Genomic DNA, 23,493 nt, shown 5'->3' with positions numbered 1-23,493 from the left:
CGATACTGAAAGATCTGAACCTCTCCAATACTCATTTTCCTAGATAGATACACGATACCAGCTGCTCTTTCTCTCTCTCTCATCTCTCCGACAGTGAGTTGACACACAAACCGTCCTCCTCTCACTCACTCGAATCATTTGCTCTGGATGAATATTGTTGGTGTTACAGGGCTTGAATTTCGGCGTGGGATTGTGCGTATTGCGCATAATTTTACTCATACCTGCAGATTTTGTGCTCCCACCCAAAGTGCGCCACATAAAGCTGCCTTCTTTTTCGCTGCTTATTGCGCGTAAACAGTCAAATACACACCAAACAATGCCAAAATGTTAGTCAGGTAATGTTTTAAGTGAATGTGTATAATGGTATAATGCCAGGTCTTAAAGGGTTAGTTCACCCAAAAATGAAAATAATGTCATTAATTACTCACCCTCATGTCGTTCCACACCCATAAGACCTTCGTTCATCTTCTGAACACAAATTAAGATATTTTTGATGAAATCCGAGAGCTTTCTGATCCACCATAGGCAGCAAAGTCATTGCAAATTTCAAGGCCCAGAAAGGTACTAAAGACATCATTAAAATAGTCCATGTAACTGCAGTGGTTCAACCTTAATGTTATAAAGCAATGAGAATACTTTTTGTGCACAAAAACAAAACAAAAAATAATGACTTTATTCACACAGGATTCTCATCGCTTCATAACATTAAGGTTGAACCACTGTAGTCACATGGACTATTTTAACAAAGGATTTACTACTTTTCTGGGTCTTGAATGTGGTAATTAAGTTGCTTTCTATGGGGGATAAAAAACCTCTCAGATTTCATCAAAAATATCTTAATTTGTGTTCCGAAGATGAACGAAGGTCTTACAAGTGTGGAACGACATGAGGGTGAGTAATTAATGACAGAAATTTCATTTTTGGGTGAACTAACCCTTTAAAGTGACAGCAGCCTAATATACCTGCTAATATTCAAAATTATGAGATAATATTAAAAATATCTATATGGCAGTTTTTCCCCATGGTATCAATGTCAAAATTGTGGCCAGTGAAAATGCTGAGTGGCTAGTAACTTTGGAAAACCACTAGCCACAGTGGCTGGTGAGCAAAAAAGTACAACTATTGTATATCTCTCTATTGATTTCTTTTTATACAAAAGCAAACCCAACCCCTAGACACAACCCTCACAGAAAGCATTTTTACATTTTCAAAAAACATCACTCAGTGTGATTTATAAGCTGTTTTTCTCAAGGCGACCAAAAAATTGTGTCCCAAAATTACATTTTGTCCCCATAACATAGGGTTTACCTGAACCACACATACACACACAGGCATTTAGCTAGCCATTTTACTACAGAAAATTTGATTGTGTTTAAAGTAAGCTACAACTGCAGATCATGAAATGAAAATTTATAGGTCAAATTAATAAACATCACTAAAAAGCATTATTTTTCATTTTACTTTTGAGGATGTATGATTTTGTTTTTAAAACTATCAAGTCAGCATGAAACAGAAGTTGCCACAGTCTTTTCTTCTCAATTGTGACGTATATCTGAGTGAAACTGCTTTTCAAACAAGAACAAATGTAGGGCAGGGCTTGTGGAATTGATTGGATGGTTGTGGTTTGCTATTGGTGGATCTCATGTGAGTGACAGGTTGCCCCGCCCTCACGCCAGTAAACATGTCATCAGAGAAGAGATATCGCTGCAAGAGAGAGGTGAAGTTATTTTGATTCAAGATTACGAGGCACATAAATACACTCACATACTTGAAAATACATTGAAATTTACAATATGGAATGTGTGCTTGTAATTTATCTGTTTATGTCTTTTTAAAATGGAGCAAATCTTCTAAAGCGATCAACTTTTTTCTGCCGTATAATAAAACTGACTATTTCAGTGTTTGACATCATATTTTTTTCTTATATCCATTGGACGTGTTTTTCACCCAATGCAATTTTTCATACACAAGCAACTTTGACATGCTTCTTGATCAATGTAAAATTCAATTCAATTCAATTCACATTTATTTGTATAGCGCTTTTCACGATACATATCGTTTCAAAGCAGCTTTACAGAGAATGCATGTCAACATTACAATTTAGAGAATGCAGTTAGCTAATAATGTAATAATTTAGACAATTAATTTACAATCACTGTTAGCAGTTTAATTGAAAGTAGAAGCAATGAGCTCCTGGAAATAATTAATTACATATTAACAATAATTAGGATATATAGAAATTATAGGATATATAGAAAACCCTACTGTCAAAGTGCTTCTGCTAGAAAGATTTCAGAAAACTTTCTCACAATACAGACTCTCTTTTGTTATTTGCATTGTGGAGAGCAAAAGCAAAGCGCCTTGATGTCTACATCTGTTAGAGGTGCTTTGTGTTTGTATGTAAAGCTCAGTGATAGCAATGCAATGCCTCCACGAAATCTCAGCGCTGGCAGGGGAAAGATGCTGTGGGCTGTGAAGAGGTGGCCGCGAGTCATGCATCGCATTAGTTTGAAGTACTCCTGTGTTTATCGTGTTTTTGGAAAAGCAAATGGGAGACAAAACACTCCCATTTGGACACAAAAGTGTTTACGGACACTTTGAAGAAGAGTCTTTTTTGTTAGCTTGGATGTTTTAGAAGCACAGAATCTGATTTATCCCTATTGTGCATGCAGTGAGTGTAATCTGCACAGCAGCGTTTCTTCATTCTCTTTCAGATGTGAGACTATTCTCGGATTTGCCGTGCCGTGTGTGACTAGCAGTATTGAATGAGATACAGGAAGACACAGCATGCACTTGTTGAATAGTTGCATTGAGAAAGCCTGAGTGTTTTGAGAGTAATAGTCACAGATGATCACAGAAAATGTGTGCATATATTAGGGGTGTAATGGTACTACGGTGTACATTTTAGGACATCCTCACACCTCAGTCATACAACGAAAAGGCGTCATGCCTCAGACTAAAAGGCTTCAGTCACTGGACAAAATGCCATCGTGCCTCAGACTGAAAGGCTTCAGGTCTCAGGAAAAACAACATCAGGTGTCAGGTCTCGTACAATTAGCCATCGAACGAAACATGCCCGACGGCATCTCTTGTGTTATAAAAGTACAAAATAAATAGAATAATGAAAAATAAAACATGTGCAGAGATTAGTTTTCTTTGTGTGAGAGAGTTCATTAAAGGGTTAGTTCACCCAAAAATGAAAATTATCCCATGATTTACTCATCCTCAAGCCATCTTAGGTGTATATGACTATTTTCTTTCAGACGAATATATATGATAAGATATATTTAAAAATATTCCTAGCTTTGAAATGGTAATGAAAGGGGGGTGGGGGAAGGGGATTTTGAAACCCAAAAAAGCACATCCATCCACCATAAAAATAATCCATACGACTCCAGGGGGTAAACAAAGGCCTTCTGAAGTGAAGCGATGGGTTTTTGTAAGAAAATCGATTCGCAGCGGAAGAGTAACCCTTGACCCGACGCTAGTCATATACACCTAGAATGGCATGAGGGTCAGTAAATCATGGGATAGTTTTCATTTTTGTTTGATTTGACTGATTTGGGAGGTTCTTTTGCTTTCTATGCTCCTTACTGGGGCCGGACTCGTATGTCAATGTCAAACCAGCTGGACGTGAGTAGAAATGCAATCGCTCACTGAAGCTCAGCAGGATTCTGTTGTGTTTTTTAAAGCATAAATGAATCCTGCAACGCTTGGTATGACGCTCCAGTTTTTGAAGTCGGTATCGGGAGTTCGGGAGTATCTCACACATTCAGCAGGAGGTTTTGAAGGTTATAAATCTCTAACAGTATGGTCCCAAAAGAGATCTTTTGTGCCCTTTATTGAGACATTTCAAAGAGTGACCTGAATGGGAGCTCACGTGCATCATGGATGTGCCAGGTCTAAATGTCTGGGAGAACTGAGAGCAAGGGTGGAAGGTAAGATTTCAGTCAGCAAATTACATTTTGGTGCGTTCCTCACACAAAGCTATTGTTTGGCCTTAGAAAACAAGGAAGATATCACACAAGTCTTATGAACTCATTTATAGTGGTTTTTGAAGCTGGACAAACATTAATGATGTCTCTTATCACTATATTATAACGAAAGAAAGAAAGAAAGAAAGTCATAGGGGTCTGCTAACAACATGAGGGCGAGTAAATAATGACAGAAGTTTAATTTTGGGTGATTTATTGCTTTTCCTCATGGCATCACCATAGATTAAGTATGGACGTCATCACATCTCCACACAGCTGATATACAAAAGACTGCAGGAAATGTGAATACTCATTTATCTGTCATCTACTTATTAAACAAACCTGAGGGGTTTTCATTTTCTTGAGCAGAGTTTATTGGCCACATAAAGTAAAGTCAAATTTATTTATATAGCGCTTTTCACTATACAGATTGTTTCAACGCAGCTTTAAAAAAAAATCATGATGTTGTTTATGATATCTTAATATCTTCACGCATTTTAGTTGCATTTAGCAGATTAGTGCTGGAAAATGATGTAAATTACATTTTGGGAAGATATAACCAATCACACAGCCGAGATTTGCTATAGATTTGCTATTATGTGAGTATACCGTATGTATGTACGCAGGTAAAGTACACTCTAAAAACTGCTGGGTTAAAAACAACCCAAGGTGGGTTGAAAATGGACAAACCCAGCAACTGGGTTATTTTAAACCAGCGAATAGATTGTTTTAACCCAGTGATTGGGGTTGTTTTTTAACCCAGCGATTGGGTTGTTTTTACCCAGCGGTTGTTTTTTTTTTTTTTTAACCCAGCGAATGGATTGTTTTAACCTAGTGGTTGGGTTGTTTCAACCCAGTAATTGTTTTTTTTTTTTTTTTAAACCCAGCAACTGGGTTGTTTTAATCCAGTGAATGGGTTGTTTTAACTCAGCGGTTGGGTTAAATGTTTGCCCAACCTGCTGGGTAGTTTTATTTAACCCAAGTATTGTTAAAAAATGACTGTAGTGCTTGCTTAAAATTCACCCAAAATATGTTGGAAATTGACATTTATTAATGTTTAATAAATTAACATTCATTAAAAAGTTTAATAAATAATAATTAAACAATAAACATTTATTAAATTGCTTATTAATAAATGTTCACCTTTTGATTATTGTTGCCACTACTAATTATGTGTCTGATTTTTAATTTCCAACCTATTTTGGGTTCATTTTAAGCCAGCCATATAGTAATTTTTAAACAATAGTTTGGTAAAATAAAACAGCCCAGCATGTTGTGCAAACATTTAACCCAACCGCAGGGTTAAAACAACCCAATCACTGGGTTTTTCAACCCAACTTGGGTTGTTTTTAACCCAGCAGTGTAAGTTGTTCTATATATATACACATTAGCATGGAAAGCATGCTGCTCATTTACATGTAGTGACCATGTCTGTCAAGCTCCAAAAATATTAATGATCTTTTTTTTTCCCCAAAGTCATACCATAATTTTGTGTGAAGAACAGACTGATATTTAAGTCTTCAATTCTGTCTGTTCTTCATGCAGTGTTATTGTGTGTGATCGAGATGAGTGTGTGAGAATTAGTCCACTTCAGGGTTGTTTATGTGAGGAAACATACAGCTTCAGGAACAATATTACCTGATTAACAGCTGATCTTCAGCTCCATTCATCTCATGAGAAATTAGTGGGCTTGTTCCACTAGATGGCAGGATTCAAGCAGGTGCCCTGAGGTCTTGAGGAAGATCTTGATGGGAAAACTTTGTGAGAGTTGTACTTCTGAAATTACAGTGTTCAGCAAGATGTTAGTGATATGCTGAGTATTTAAAGTACTTTTTTATAGACTAACACTTTTTGGAAGTCAATTCACCCAATAGATGGATCGGGCTGCACAATAATGATAATCACGATTCTTTTGCTCAAAAATTATAATCACGATTATTAATCAAAATTAATATCCAGATGTTCCAGAGAAAGAAAAGTTGTTGACATTGGCATAAGTTGACATTGTGAAGGCGATCTCAAAGGTTAGTATGGTTTGATTAGGTTAGGTTACACTTTATTGTCCCAGTTAGGGAAATTAGTCTTGGTCTGTACATAAATGCATTTAATAATAAAATATATGCGATATATATATATACATTCAAAATATACAAAGAGCCTCAAAGGGTCTTATTCTCAAATCTAGTGAAATTAATTTTGAACCGCAGCAATTCTGTATTAGTCTGAATGAGGCTCTGCAGTCAGGTTTCAGGTGTTCACTGTTCAACCTTTTTTGCTTTTAAACATCAGCTAATATGTTCGGTTCAGCAAGGACACTAAAGCACTCACACTTAAATTGCTTTTTAGAGAATTGCTTTTAAAGAAACACTGTGTTCAAAAACTTGCATGGAGAGGCTTTTAGAGCACAGCAGACTGCTACAGTAGAAGGACTTTTTCTTGTTTTGCTTGTAAACATCCCATACTAGATGGAGAAACCAAAAGATAAGATAACTCATAATATCAAATAAATCAATGCATCTTTTTATTTACGCATCGTCATTCTGGAGAGCATTTGATTGAACATCTGCATGTACTCCATGTAGTGCAACCTAATGTCATCAATATTTTTATTACATTTGAATTACTCCTAAAAGTTAATTTTGTCAGTTTTCATTTTAAAAATGAATGTTAACATGGGTAACCCTTTACAATAAGGGCCCATTAGTTAACTTTAGCTAATGCATTAACTAACATAAGTAACAATGAGCAATCCATTTGTTACAGTATTTATTATGAACCTTTTTTAAAATGTTATATATAAATAGTATTTTTAGTTAGTATTTATTAATGTTACTGTTGTTAATTATTAAAAATACAACTGTTCGATGTCAGTTCTTGCTCCGGTCCATTAAAGGGGACATATCATGAAAATGTGACTTTTTCTGTGTTTAAGTGCTATAATCGGGTCTATAACCCGGTGCATCTAACAACCCAGAAAACCTGAAAAAGGACAACCCAGTAACTTTGTTTTGGTAAGCCTTTCTCTGCATGCATGTGAAAAAACAGATTTCGCTCCCTTTGTGACGTAGGAAGGGGATCTTATTATAATATTACCGCCCCTTATTCTGCACATTTTCACCCACGGTGCCGCCATTTTGTTTTCGCAAGCGACAGCGGTGTACCCATTCTAATGACGTGGCAAAAGTTTGAGCAAAGCATGCTCACAAACCCCAAAATTTACATAAACCCCGCCCCCGAGAACATGCAACAAAGGGGGTGAGGCCATGTTGGGCTTCTTTAGAGAAGAGGAAGAGTTGTTGTAGTAGAGTGTTGTTGTCATGCCGTCATTTTACGCCGGACACAAACGAGGGTCAATTTAACGCTGGATTTGCACAAAAGATTAACATGACGGCACATGCTAGTCGATGAGTTGAATCAACTCCACAGCAACTACATAAATTTATCCACTAACCATTCAGAAACGTCCAGTTTCATTCTAAAAGTTGTAACTTCTTCCTGAGTCTCTCCATCAGTGTCGACTCCGGTTTGAACAATGTAAGGCTGAACACCGTTACTGACAATCCTCATTTTGGCTGCGTGAGATTCTCCAGCTTTGTTGTTGTTGAGCAACCGAAGCGTGAGCTGTTAAAGCTCCGCCCTCTTCTGGAAAGGGGGCCGGGAGCAGCAGCTCGTTTGCATTTAAAGCGACACCAGTGTCTTATATTACATCTTGTGAAAAGGGGCATAATAGGTCCCCTTTAAATAGTATTAACAGATGCAAACTTTGATTTTAATAATGTATTGGTAAATTTAGAAATTAAAAGGTGCAGTAAGTGATTTCTGAGAAACGCTGCTATTTAAAATCACCAAAACAACTGAAGACCACACCCCTTTTCTTAATAGCTCCACCCCCAATTCACAAACATGCTAAGCAACACGGGCCCCTTCCTCCTCTTGAGTGTTTACACCCCTTACTGCTGATTGGCTACAAGTGTGATCGACTTTCAACAGCGTTTCTCATAATTTGATTACTGCACCTATAACTAAGATTAATTAATGCTTTAGAAGGGCTTTTCACTGTTAGTTAACTAAAGTTAACAAATGGAACCTTATTGTAAAGAGCTACCGGTAACTGTAACTTCTTTCCCATCTTGACTTGTTAGGGAAATATCCCATTCTGTATTTTCAATATGATTTCATGTTCTTGATTTCTTGTTAGTCTCTCTCATAACAAAAGGCAGTACCATTTAAACACAATTTTAAAGTCTCCCAGGACACATTTGTACTGTTGTATATCGCCCAGTCATTGTTTAACCACTAAAAACAAGCGTGATGTACAATGTTGTTACGCTTTAGAAGAACAAGCGTGCCATCTGGCCTCTGCTCTCACACACAGATGAGCCACTTGTGCACAAATCAATGGTTAATTTTTAAACAAGTGGTTTGTAATTCTTCTCAGTGTAGGAACAAAGGCATATCATTACAATTCCACCTCAAAAACTGAGCATTCAGAAACAAAGCACAAGATGTTCTGAAAGAAATAATGGATTGCCAATCATTGTTCCATTGTAAATTATGGATCTGTACATCTTGCAACATGAGGAAAAATACATTGCTCATCCTAGTCCTTTCAGACATTTCCTAATCAAGACTTGCAATGAAGTATCTCCCACTATAATTAAAGTGATCTAATCCAAGAGAACATCTTTTTTTAATACTGCAACAGGCAGATATAAGTTTTTGATGGGATGATAAGCTATTTTCTTTCTGAGCAGTTGTTCCTCTTCAGAAATGATTGGCCTCTGTAAAGAGCCATTACATTAAAAGAGTAATTAGTAATTGAAATGCAGCAGAGCAAGGTCATTTTCTGTATTCTGAGATTAACCCAATTCTCTCTATATTACAGTGGTCGAAAAATGTAAAATATTTAAACTTTTTCCTGTTTTTTCAGGATTCGTTAATATACCTCATATCCACCGTTCAAAAGTTTGGGGTCAGTAGGATTTATATTTCAAATAAATGGTGTTTTTTTTTAACTTTCTACAAAGAATCCTGAAGAAAATCTATCATGGTTTCCACAAAAATATTAGGCAGCAAAACTGTTTTTAACATTGATAATAATGTTTATTGAGTATCAAATCAGCATATTAGAATGATTTCTGAAGGATCATGTGACACTGAAGACTGCAGTAATGATGCTGAAAATTCAGCTTTGATCACAGGAATAAATTACATTTTAACATATATTCACATAGAAAACAGTTGTTTTAAATTCTAATAATATTTTACAGTATACTGTTTTACTGTATTTTTGATCAAATAAATGCAGCCTTGCTAAGCAGAAGAGACTTCTTTCAAAAACATAAAATCTTATCCAGCCCAAACTTTTGAACGGTATGTATATTACATTCATATTTGTGTATGTGAGCAGTCGATGGAGTGCGGCTCTGCAGTTTTAAGATGGATTAATTTCTCTGCTCTGGCAGTCCTCTGCTCTCATAGTATGCCACAAAACAGGCAGAGCTTAAAGCAAAGAGGCTTTCTCAGAGTCCTGACCACAGGCCAAATATCCAACCAAAGAGAGAGAGAGATTTGGGCATTATCGCTGGGCAGTTTTGGATTGTGGTCACTGCTGAGTGCCGATGAAGAGAAGTGTTTAGGCAACTCAATAAGATCTGCTGATGCTAGCTGTTTTCTGCCTGGAATTAAAGGGTTAGTTCACCCAAAAATGAAAATTTTGTCATTAATTGCTCACCCTCATGTCGTTACAAACCTTTAGGACTTTCGTTCATCTTTGGAACACAAATGAAGTTCTTTTTGATGAAATCTCAGTGATTTCTGTCCCTCCATTGACAGCTACAAAACTACCACTTTGACACTTCAAAAAGTTCATGAAGAGATTGTAAAACTAATGTATATGAACAGCAGGTTTAGCAGTTTAGTCCAAATTTTCTGAAGAGACATGATCACAGATGTAATTTAGGCTTTTATTCACATATAAACATTGACCAGCGAACATAAACAGAAGCTTAACTGAACCTGAATGACGCACAAGAACAACCCTCTTCAGGAAGCTCACACTCGCAGCGTAACACAAGAATGAACCTAACTGGTTCTTGTTGAAGCTCAAACGTGCTGCGTAACATAAGAATGAACCTCAATGGTTCTGGAGGAAGCTCAAACGTGCTGCGTAACACGAGAATGAACCTCATTGGTTCTTGCTGAAGCTCAAACGTGCTGCGTAACACGAGAATGAACCTCATTGGTTCTTGCGGAAGCTCAAACGTGCTGCATAACACAAGAATGAACCTCACTGGTTCTTGAGGAAGTTCAAACGTGCTGCGTAACACACCAGAATAGATGTCAATGGACATAAATCGCTCAGATTTCATCAAAAATATCTTAATTTGTGTTCTGAAGATGAATGAAAATCTTACAGGTTTGGAACAACATGAGGGTGAGTAAATTTTAGGTGAACTATCCCTTTAAGAAACAAAGGCATAATTTCTTAATTGTGGGTCTAAACCTCATTGTCTTTGGAGGATTTTGGGGAATATTAAGGGTCAAAACTTCATTCCAACAGTATGAAAGCAAATCCTGTTTATATTGAAACAAGCCCTGACCACTGAACAGCACTTGCAGGCAGCTTTAAAGCTGAAGCCTGAGGGCTATTGCAAAACCATTCTTCCCAAAACATTGGGAAAGAGAAATCTCACCATGGCATATAAAAAATTCTCTCACATGATGATTCTAAGCATTTTCTCTCATAAACGCCTCATTGAACTCTTTGTGACTGGTCTTTTTTTCTCCCCCAGGAAGTGAAATACTTCCAATTCCCTGGAGAGCTGCTGATGAGGATGTTGAAGATGTTGATTTTGCCTCTAGTCGTGTCCAGGTAAGACTCGATAATAATCACTATAGATAACAAGCTGATTTTATGTCTGTAGATTTTTCACTGAAAGAAGTCTCTTCTGCTCACCAAGGCTGCATTTATTTGATCAAAAATTACTATAAAAACACTAATATTTTTACAATTTAGAACATCTGTTTTCTTTCTTAAAATATTTTAAAATATAATTTATTCCTGTGATCAAAGCTGAACCTGTTTTCTTCATTATTATTGGTCCACCTGTACTAAATTAAGAGCCTTTAGATTTATCCATATTCCATAAGCATCGTGATCATAAACACCCTGCAAATTGTTTTGCAATTATAAATAAGCAATCTGATCTGACATAACAAGCACAAAATAAGCAACCAGAATCCAAAATATCACCCCTGGTTTTCATACATGGTTTTAATCAATGCTAATGCAATATGGTTGCCCAAGTTACAAATTATCTTTGAAGAAAATATGTAAAAGGAAATGTTGAGAATGTCATATGATTTGGTATTTTTGATAATGGTGTTCTAAGTTTATGTAGCAAATCCATTAACTTGAAACGTCCAATTTCAAGACATAAACAACAGTCCACTTGGTGCAGAGAGGAGTGTGAATTGAACAGCAGTGGGTTGAAAGTGTCTGGCATCAATGGAAACAGAAGCTGATTTCTGAGAAAAACCCATTCAGTTCCTGGAAGCGCAGAACCCTTGATATGTCTGCATATACGCGAGGAGAGCTCTCACATCCTGCTTTTCATATGACCTTTGACTTTAGTGTGGATAGCTGAATTAACCGTATAAACTCTTTGAACCGGCCACAGAAGTCAGTGCGGCCAAAGCAGATGGTGCAAAATTAAAAGATCTCAAATCTGAACCTTAAATAAGCAGATATACATTTATAATGTGACATGAGATTGCTTACAAAGATAATACTATCTATTCTTCTTTATTTGTTTATTTATTCTCTACATTGCTGCTACTGTCTTGGCAGAGCAATAGTTTGAATTGAATTGTTTGAGACAACGTCATTGCATTGCATTTTGTACAGTAAATCTATTGTTTTATTTATTTATTACAAAATATCAGGTATTATGCCTGTATTTTTTTCATGGTATGACCTTTTAATGCAACCTGTTCTCACTCCTAATGTTCTAATAAGAGTCACCAGGACTTGACATTTACACCCAGTAATCCACCAAATGCGGGTGTATTTACTAGCCACTTTGGCTGGTTGAATTATATATATAATATATATAAATTTTTCAATTGTAGTGTTTTAAAAATGCATATGAAATAATAAACTAAGTGCAATGTAATGTTGTCAAAAATATTGATTTTTCGATACTGAAATATCTGAAATGCTGCCAATACTCATTTTCCTCAGAACAGACACACAATACCAGCTGCTCTTTCTCTCTCTCTCTCATCTCTCCGACAGCGAGTTAAAACACAAACCCACCTCCCCTCACTCACTCATTTCATTTGCTCCAGATGAATATTATTGCTGTTACAGGGCTTGAATTTTGGCATGGGATTACACGTACTGCACATAATTTGACTCATTTCCACAGATTTTTTGCTTACACCCAAAGTGCGCGCACATAAAGCTGCCTCTCAGTACTAAATTGAGTTATTTTTCGCCTCTCATTGTGTTTAAACAGTCAAATACACACAAAAATGTCAAAATGGCGAGTATTCACTTAAACACAGTCAGTTATGTTTTAAGTGGACATAAACAGTTGAGAAAGAAAACACATGTGTAACAGTATAATGGATCTGTGCGTCAGGTCTTAAAGGTGGGGTAACTAGTTTTTCAAAAACACTGTTGGACATTGTTGATTTTTGAAATCAACCCAAACAAACCCACCCCTTTCTTCATTGCTCCGCCTCCAAAACTCACCCTCCAATCCTAACCACCCGGCCTTAGGAAAACAGGTAAGCGAGTAATTACAAGAGATATATGGCAAAGTCATTTTGACGTGGTGGTTTTTGGTGGATTTTGAGATTGGCATGTAGAAGTCTTCAGGTCAGGACTATAATAAAACATGTGAAGTTTGGGGCAGATCGGACATTGTATACCCAAGTTACAACAACTTCCTGTTTCATGGCGAAACATCGAAATTTGTCAGGCCGCCACAGACACGCCCTTCAGTGAAAACTCTAGCTCTTCGCAATTTAACGCCGCAAAGGCCTTTAGATTAGACTGACCAAATATGATGATGATCTGATAAAAGCTCTAGGAGGAGTTTGTTAAAGTACGACGTCTGGAAATGGCAAAAACTGCAAAAATTTTGCAGAGAAAATTCAAAATATTTGATTTCCTGTTGGTTTTTCAGATTTTGCACCCAGAGACTTTTTTGTAGGTATTATGCTGTTACATGTGTCTACCGAATTTCATTCCTGTACGTGAAACGTAGCGCGAAGGGCCCTTAATAGAAATTTTGTAGGTGGCGCTATCGAGCCATTTTTCCACACCTAATTCTGAAACCCATATCAGACGTAAATTTTCACCACTTCTGATGTGTGTGCAAAGTTTCATGAGTTTTCGAGCATGTTTAGGCCCTCAAAAATGTGACTCATTTCAGAGAAGAAGAATGATTGACTGAGCAATTTCAATAGGGTGCTCGGGCCCTAACAAGAGTTCGTTGTTAGTCAACAACAGCACGGCAACTCCAGACAATCAAAACCCAGTGTTACTCACGTGTGAAGCGGTATCAAAGCAGCCTCCACGTCTGTTTTCAGGCCTTCCCGCTTAGCTCTCTCCAGCGCTGGAAAGCTTTTGTAATATAAACGCGGGTCCTAAAGCGCTTGTCCAGTCATAAACCTTCATTCCAGTGATATTATTTTGAGCTCTTTTGTATTGCGTTTCATCTCTCTTTCTGCAGTTTTTTTTTTCAAATCCTCCCTCTTGCTCGTTCTGTCTCCTCGGCCGTTATACACCCCCCATAATGCTGATTGGTTACACGTTTGTTGTTGGTGTCGGCCCGACTAACTTCCAAACAGTGTTTTTGAAATATGACTTACCCCACCTTTAAAGTGACAGCTGCCTAATATACCTGCTGCCAAATTATGAGATAATATTAAAAATATCTATATGGCAGTTTTTCCCCATGGTATCGATGTCAAAATTGTGGCCAGTGAAAATGCTGAGCGGCTAGTAACTTTGGAAAACCACTAGCCACAGTGGCTGGTGAGCAAAAAAAAGCCCTGGGAGTCACTATTAAGATGCTAAAGATACCCCAAGATGTCACTATATTCACAAACTGTATAAATCACATAATTTGTCCAGATTTACCAAATTGAATCAGATTTCTAAAGTTAGTAGTGTGAGTGCAACCAAACGTTGAGAACATTTTGACCCTGTACCATCAAACACTCACTATCAGAGCTTTCACTAATACAGTATGTGCCCTGAGACTGAACCAGTGTTATTTTAGTATCATTAAGGCCGTGTGTCCACCAAAGCATTATTAACCAGCTTTTTCTTTCAGTTAAGACACTTGCTAAAGCACTTGCTTCTTGCTATGATTCAGAATATCTGTGGAAGTGTTACCAGTATCTGATTTCACAGATAGTTTATTTCTGAAAAATGTCAACACAGTGTGAAGTACTTGCTCTGGCACTTGTTTTAAATGATTTTGTTCTGTTGATGTCATCTGTTGCCGTTGTACAAGCAGGATGTGGCGATTGGTTGGTGTGTGGTATTTGTCCCGCCCCTCCTTCACTGTGATTGGACGGCTGGGTAAAAACTGACAGTGATGAATGCTGTGTTTTCCCAAAGTTGAAGATTGTTCAACTCTCTGCTTCCGGGAAAAAAATGGCAAGCGCTCGGCGTGAAATAGACGCTTAGCGTCTCGTCACTCTACTGTTGTTTTTAAATGCGCGCCGGCGCCACTCCCATTGAAAAAATACTCCGCAATCTGACCTCAGCGACGAGGCAAGATCCTGACAATTAGCTGTAATCTGTAATGAATGCTGAATGCACTGAGGATTTTAATTGCATGGAGATTAATTAGTGGGAAATAGGGAAAGCTTTCATTGATGACTTCTGAAGATGCATTACAAGTCTTCAGATGACAGTTTATTTCTATGTGTGCAATTCATGACTCTTTGTTGGGGTTTAAATAACAATTAATATTCAGTAATATTATTGATTTAACTGCATTGAAACTATCAAATGAGAACAAACTTTAAACTGAAAAGAGAAGCAGTGTATCCTAAGAAAACTGGAAAGAACAAAAAGGCACAGGGAGAAATATTAGAAATGAATCTTTTTCTTTTTTTATAATGTAATGCACTTTTCAAGGTCATTGGTGAACCAGAAATAATGGCAACCATGATTTTGAATCATCTTGACTGATTATTTGGTCATAATGTCATTTTTACACCAAATTAGATTTTAAACAACCATGATTAACAAGATAACTTGATAACTTGACAAGATGTTTCTCACTGAATTGATGTGTGACGTGATGAGGTCATGTGACACACACACACACACACACACACACACACACACACAGATGAGGTCATTTGAAATGTGTGCTTTGCGCACACAAAAAGAAAAAATAGAATGCAGTATTCTAGAATTTCATCCTAAACTTACAGCTAAATCTATTATGCAAGAATTTTTAAAGCAACGACATGTTTGTTGTGTTTTTATTGTGCTGTGTAACATTAACATACACAAGTATCAGATTACATGAACTTTATCTGGAATATTGCCTTTTTGTTGGTGTGCCATTCATAAGAGACACATTTAATAAAGATTGTGTTTAAACTGAAATGAAGTAGTGACTTAAATGTCATTTTTGCACTATGCATGATTTTCCAGCTGGTCAAATCAACAAAATTTCGGATACCTCCCCAGCTCAAATTTTTGATTTTGTTCAGATTTTTTTCTTGAAGAAAAACAAATTTAAATAGTAATAAAAGCCAAAATATTAAATGTCATGGATGTATATTTACTGAGTAATCCACCATTTTGTAGAGGGGGTCAAAATGACAATTTTCACCTCAGATTTGGAGCCAAATTAGAAGGGGGTAAAAATCATTTTAGAAAGATGTCAGCATCATTATTTTATTTTTACACAGAGATTGGTAGGTCTGTTAGAAAAATCTGTTGACTTTATCAATCTTTGTTGCATTACACGCCAATAGTGACATTTTGAAAATGGGAAAAAAGCCATTTTCAAGTGTTTTTCTCAAAGTCTGCATACCTGCAACTCAAGAAGTATTAAAGATAACTTAATTTCTTCTTAGATTTTGGTTCATAACAAACTTTTCTTTTGATACCTTCATTTTGAAGGCCCTATGTGGTTTAATTCCAGAGATATTGGGATCTCAATATGGCCACAAGAACAAATTGTACACATTTTAACTTTGGATACAGCTGATAATTTATTCTTTTAAAGAGGAATGTCTGAAGTTAAAACTAGAAATTTATCTTGTTTCCCTCTATGAAAACAATTGCATAGAACATTCCTGTCTGAGTGACATAAATATTCCTTTCCCCAAGTTCGTGTGCCTGTAACTCAAGAAGTATTAAAGGTATTCCAATATGATTTTACATTCTGGTTCTTAGCAAACTTTTCTTTAGATATGTTAATTTTTAAGGGCCCATATGGTTCAATTCAATAGATATGTGGATCTCAATGCGGTTCCATGTCCAAATTGTTGAATATTACCCATTTGGCTTTCTTCTTTATGAATGCCTTTCACCAGAAATCAATTTTTTTTAGCCGGGGACCTCTGGTTGAGTTGACACGGAATGGCCCAGTTCTTTTATTATTTCTTTCTGAGCCTGGTGTTGATGAATATCTCCCAGGACATTGTGAGAGCCAGTAACTGATGTCAGTAAATCTGATTTCAAGCTGTTGGCAGTTGAGCACGTCTAATCAAAACATGCAGATATGACGCATTTCCATAATCTAGTGGCTTAGGTCCTGTTTAACAGGCACTCTTTCAGTCAGTGCAGTCAAATCACTAATATTTCTTACAATATTTCTAATTTCTTTGTTCCTTGATAGCCTATATTATTTACACCAATCATGTCAACCATTCAATGCACAAAGCCATATGACAGAAGCTGGTGTGAGAAACCTTATAAATGTCCTGAGGTCATCAGCTGCAGTGAGTTGAGTCCTTCTACACGCTTTCACTGAACGATTGAAGATTATGATGCTGTACATGAACACACAAGAGGGACTTACTGTCCTGTTCAGAACATTTTTACCCCTTTAACAATAACAGGAGATGTACTGGAGTCATTGACAACAATTTTAGAGTCATTACTAGATTTATCCATTGCAGGGAGCCTCGGTGCAGCTGCTGTCTTGAGTGGCGCATGAGAGCGGTTTTGTTCGGCATTGGTTTGATTGACAGTTTTATGAAACACCCCATTTGCACTGGTCATACTACAGTTGTGAAAAATAACACAAACTGCAGGTAAAAAGCTGTTCAGGTGGTGTCATTTCACACAAGAACGAACTTTATATCTCGCAATTGCGGCTTTATATCTCGCAATTCTGACTTTATAACTTGCAATTCTGACTTTATAACATGCAATTGCAACTTTATAACACAATTGTGACTTTATATCATGCAATTTTGACTTTATAACACGCAAATGCAACTTTATATCTCGTAATTGCGACTATATCTTGTACTTCTGACTTTATAACACGCAATTCTGACTTTATATCTCGCAATTCTGACTTAAATCAAAATTTTATCCCCCATCCTAGTCTAAAAGGCATGTTTGAGCTGTTTTAACTCAAAAGCAACTTGTACTGACATATCTTAAATATGTCAGTGCCATTGTTTTGTCTCAAGATGCACACCAGTAATGTTTTTTTCTAGTGAACGTTTATAAAAGCTACTTAAATATCCTGATTGAAATAAGGCCTAATCCTCACTTAGGCTAAGCCCTGTCTATGAAACCGGACCTAAATCTCTCAATTGTGACTTTATAACATGCAATTGGAACTTTATAGCTTGCAATATGACTTTAAAACGACTTCATATCTCGCAATTCTGAGGAAAAAAAGAATTGCTTGATGTAAACTTAAAATTGCGAGTTATAGTCAGAATTGTGAGAATTTTTTATTTTTCATTCAGTGGCGGAAACAAACTTCCATAGTTTCCTCTGTGCAGCACAAAAAGAAAAATTCTGAAGACTATGTTGGTCAATTTTTTTTAATGCATTTTTTCTCACATGGAATTACAGGTAATGGTCCTTCAAAAAGGACCCGGAAGCACCATAAAAGCATCATAATTGTGATTCATGCAACTGAACTTAAATCATATGATGGCTTTGTGTGAGGAACAGACTGAAATGGAAGTCATTATTCAATTAAAATAGTTGGTTGTTGAGTCAGTGAGCAGAAACTGATTAAACTGCATCAAAGGATTCATTAAAAAGATCTGACTCAAAAGAATGACTCATTCATGAATCAGTATTGCTAATTCTCCCTGGCAATCTAATAACACAGCCAAGGAGAGCTAGGGCGAATTTTGGTGAGTTTAATCCTTAGGATTTGAAACCATGGCTGTGCTTATATATAGGACTTGGCAATATATATTGAATATTTATTATAATAATGAAACATACATACATACATACATACATATATATATATATATATATATATATATATATATATATATATATATATATACACACACACAGTATATATGCATTTAACATTTTTAATCAGCTCAGTTGTGATTATTGAAATCTCATCCTTTCTGAGCCAATTCAGAAAATGAAATGCACACATACTTAAACACAGTTTTGATTTGCATTTAAAGATAGACAGACACACACACACACAGACAGAGGGGAGTGTGTCGCTTGAAGGAAAGAGGTAAATGAGATGGAGAGCGGCTCTCTCAATAATTTCATGTGTTTTTCTAGCAGAGTTGTGGAGGTGCGTTTATCAGGTCATTTCACAGTGATTTCCTCAAGAGATCCTTCAGGAAAAATACAATCAAATTTAGAAACATCTTATCACCAGTCACTCTCCTGTCAACACACACACACACTTGATTCTACAATAACGGTTGCAAACCAGCTGAGAAAATGTCTTTGAATTCAGTCTGATTTGGCAGCATTTTAACAGCTTGCCTATTATGATGATATGTAGTTTAAAATCATTATAGACAGTCCTGTGGTGTTACTGTGATATATCAGCATGCACATTTTTTCCCCTAAAAATAAGCAACACATAGCTGTTTTAGCTTGCTAAGAATGCCTTAATTTTACAAGGATGTTATTGAAAACACATGAATGACACCATCAAATGTGCACATTTTAGACAGATTTAAAGGAAAAGTTCACTACTCAGTTTGAACCAGTATAAAAACTTATTGAATTCGTTTATAAAGCATTTTTTTTTTCTTTGTGGCAGACTCCAAATACAGGATGTCATGATCAAAAAACATTTGAAGGTTATAGAGCATCATTTAATTTAATGTGATTAAACCGTTTCCACACAAAAACAGTTTGAGTTCAATGTTCTTGTGAATGTTATCACCTTAATAGCTTTCTTGAGTTTAATAACTCTTTCTACTTTTTAATTGAGATATATATATACACACCAGTCACACACTTCATTTTGAGCCTGTATGCAGATATTTGTCGCAGCTAAAGCTCGGGTCACGTCACTCCGCTGATCTGGCTGTCAGGCGGCTCAGAGCTTCAGAGGGGATTTGTTGTTTTGAAGTAGACCCACTGAGGCGTACGTTCTGCCGCTGACTGCGATATGATGGTGATGAAGGTGCGTTGGCCAGGTTTTCTTCCTTCTCACAGGAAAAGAGGCCATTTGCATTGCTCTCTATGGAGATGCGTGGGATGTGACGTGCAGGAGACAGGAAGGGACTTTTCCCCCAATAAGTGCAGGTGAATGGAGCTAAATGGCTTATATAATTTCCTTTATCTTCTCTTAGATACTTTCACCAGAAACATGCAATGATATAAAAAATGATGTAACTTACATCATGCAAAGGTACAAGCTGTTTGCAAACACAAAGTATGCAACTAGACCTGTGCAAGAAAGTACAGCATTTGAACTCTACAGGATTTTATTGGCTTATAACTGTATTTTTTGTAGGCCTTGAAAGCGTTGTGTTGCTACGCATCAAAACCAAGGCTTGAAACACTACTTTATACAAGTGCAACGTTGTTAGCTATGCAAGCTTTAATTCTGTCATTGTTTTGTTCAGAAATGTATACGGCAATATGACATTCTCCACATTGCTGCAAGGGTTGCCTCCTCCTACTGTCATTGTTTGAAGAAACTTAATGTCTGAATGTCATTGCATTGATTTTGTTGTTTTATTTAAATGCCAATGTTCTCATCAATTTATCACCTCAATACTTCTTTCTACTTATTTTTAATTGAGATATAAAGTGGAATTTATACAACACTATAACAGTGCACAAATGTTTGAACTGCAATTCAGGCATTGTTTAGTTCAGAAATGTAAACGGCAACATGTGTGACATTCTTCACATTACTGCTACTGTCATGGCAGAGCAATTGTTTGAATTGAATTGTTTGAGACTTAATGTCATTGCATTGCATTTTATACAGTCCATCTCTTGTTTTATTTATTTAAAGGCCAACAGATAAAGTGTTTTGCTTGTGCAATGTTCCATTAAAATAAATGTCACTCATTTTGACATTATCATCATCTAATGCAATGACATTCAGCCATTTTGAATTGTGACTTAAGTGCCCAAATTATTATTTTTTTTTTGCACCAGAGTATTTTGTGTATACATTCATGGAGATTATGATGCTCTTTCCAATGTTAAGAATAAACTGAACATATGCGTCATATTTCTGTTATGAGTTTCTGATGATGATTGTTTCCTCTCCACTGACAAAGGTCAGCGAGGGTGAAAACACACACTGGAAACAGGAGGGGATAAAGAGAGAGAGAAATAGATTTGACATTTCCTTAATAAATCCATCAGCACGCAAGCCCAGATTGAAACGTCACTGCAACTGGATACGGATTACCCACAATGCTCACCACGGTCACAATCTTGAACAAGAGGATGTGATGCATACAAACATGCCTATTTACACTGATCTGACATCAGCTGTGCCATGTTAGTGTCTGAAATCACTCCCTATAACTTTAAATAGGGCAGTATTTGAGGGGACAGTCATTTGTAGTGGTGTCCGAAACCATAGTGGACGTTATCCAGTGCACTCATTCAATCCCATAATGCACCGCAATAACAAGTGTACAACCTAAACACTAAATGGTTAGAGAATACCCATAATGCACTGTGACTGTCGCGCCGAATGAATTCCAAATGATATTCCTAATTCTAGAGATAAGGACTCCAGTGATATGACTCAACAAATTCTCAGACTGTGCTCAGCATCAGATCTCAAAGGTGCAGATCTCAACATGAACATAGATCTCAACATATGAAATTCAAATGAGATTAAATGATATGAGCTGCTATCCACATTCATTTACAGTATACCTTTTCATACTATTACTGTATGACGACTATAGAGTGCAGCAGTCGGGTTCCGGAAGTAAAAACTCTCTATAGGGAAATTGATTTTTTAACAATAACTTAAAAACCTTTAAAGACAGCCCTGCTGTGAGCTATGAGGTTGTTAGTCGATGGTATTTGCATCCGTCAGCATGCGAAATTTCAACTTCGTTTTAAAATAACTGCTTAACAGCAGAATTCATGGTGAAAAAACTACATTACCCATGATGCTGTACAGAAAATTCCACCAATCAGAGAGTTGCCACAATCAAAACACTCCAAAAGATCTCCTTAGCTCCGCCCACTGCCATGAAGCCCTGCGAATGATGTAATTGAGGGGCTGTTTACACAACACCGTTTTCAACTAAAAATGGAAAACTTTTCATGCGTTTTGGCTGTTCATTTACACGACAAAGGTGTTTTGGCGGCCTGAAAACGCAAACTTTTGAAAACTGGTTTCAAAGTGCAAGTATTTGAAAACAATACCTTTGTCATCTCCGTGTAAACTGCAAAAACACGAATCTGTGAAAACGGTGACGGCATGCACATGCGTATTACGTTTTTAGTCTATCCACCTTATTTTTCAACGTGTTTTCTGTGAATGTGCGAGACTTCCAATTTATTAGGCTCTACAGGGAAATAACAAGAAGAATATCAAAGTGCAGTAAACTGTAAAAATATGGTGGATAGGCATTTGCATTTGGCGCGAGTGCTCTGTAAAAGAACACGTATGCGCAGGCACGTAGTCTTTCAGGCAACTGTCTGGCATGCGTAATACAGTGTTTTTAGTCATTTTTGCGGATCCATGTGAACTGACACGTGTGATAACGTTGTCATCTGTACAAAGAAAAAACTTTTCCGTTTTTAGTACATCATTGTCGTGTAAACGTACCCTTAGTCATCCTCTCAAAATATTTGTATATATGTGCATATTTTATTGCAATAAACTTAAAAAAATATATAAATAAATAAGTCACCGGCCACTGGCAGGTGGGGAAAAAAGTTAGCAGTAGGTTTATTAGGCTGCTGTCACTTTAAGACTTGCACTGTTTACGTTAACTTAAGACATAATCGACAATATTTACTACGATAATCGCTGAGATGGGCATTTTTTTACATAATTTTGTTCGAATTTGTTGGTTCAATCACAAGAAGACATGAAAGAGAGCTCAATGCAGTATTCGTGTGTTGTCTGAGATGTGGCTTTCTGGGCACACGCTTCGGATGTTTGTGCACAGAAACGAATTCCCTTTCACGTCTTCTTGTGCTTGAATATTTAAATTGGCAAGGCTTAAACTTTCGTGATGATGCAGTACTTCATCTGTCCCGAGCGTCATTCATGTTTATTCATGTTCATGTTCTCACAACATTGCATTGTTGAATTCATATAAATGTTACCAGTAAACTGGTGATTGGCAGCGTTTCATATACTCACCAACGCCGATTTTTACTCACATTTGGCGCTTGGTGAGTGTTAATTTTAGGCCCTGTATATATATCTAAACACTAAAGCCATTAAGTACACAGTCTTACAGTTCAACACTCTTGAAACAGTCTAGTCCGATTTTCAAATACTTTATTGCTTCAAATCAAGGTTTGTAATGTGATTCACCTCATAGCTGGTTGGCTTCGTTCAGGGCTAATAATGCTTTAGCTAAAACTTTTTTTGAAATCCCTATGGGAGAAATTAATGGGAAAAAAAACAACTTCCGGACCCAGTGCCATTAAAAAAGTGGGCAGGCACTAATGCACTCTATTGAATGACTATTTTTAGTAATTGTAAGGAGTGCAGAACAAACTTCATACTTAAATGAAACACAACTGAGAACTAAATGAAGTTTTCTGAGCTATGAAAGAGAAAAAAAAAATCCTCTGGCCAGTGACCATGCAAAACTCAAGATGTTTTGAGTGCTTTTGTTTGCTAGAGTCAAAAGAGTCCACCCTTAAGTCTCTGAAACAATAAAATATAGGTATTGAAGAAGGAACCTGAATATCAATTTCATTTTCTTGTTCATCCACATCTGTGACTATATGTATCATAGCATTACTATACTCAAAATCATCTCTGATTTGAAAAAAAATCTGAATCCATCCAATGCAGGAAGAGGAAATCATGTGAATGTGAAAAAGCAATAT

General features: G+C 36.6%; 1 protein-coding gene across 2 annotated transcripts in view; it reads left to right on the top strand.

Annotated features, from left to right (window-relative positions):
• slc1a7b (solute carrier family 1 member 7b) overlaps positions 1 to 23,493 on the top strand; it is a 51,301-nt gene that overhangs the window by 7,083 nt on the left and 20,725 nt on the right. For both annotated transcript variants that reach the window (XM_051881061.1, XM_051881062.1), the window contains one exon: positions 10,769 to 10,848. In XM_051881061.1, the coding sequence (XP_051737021.1) occupies positions 10,769 to 10,848 (80 nt within the window). The remainder of the gene's footprint in view (positions 1 to 10,768; positions 10,849 to 23,493) is intronic.

This window comes from Ctenopharyngodon idella, chromosome 22 (assembly GCF_019924925.1).
Source record: "Ctenopharyngodon idella isolate HZGC_01 chromosome 22, HZGC01, whole genome shotgun sequence".
NCBI lineage: Eukaryota > Metazoa > Chordata > Actinopteri > Cypriniformes > Xenocyprididae > Ctenopharyngodon > Ctenopharyngodon idella.
This window is presented reverse-complemented; position numbering and strand designations above follow the sequence as displayed.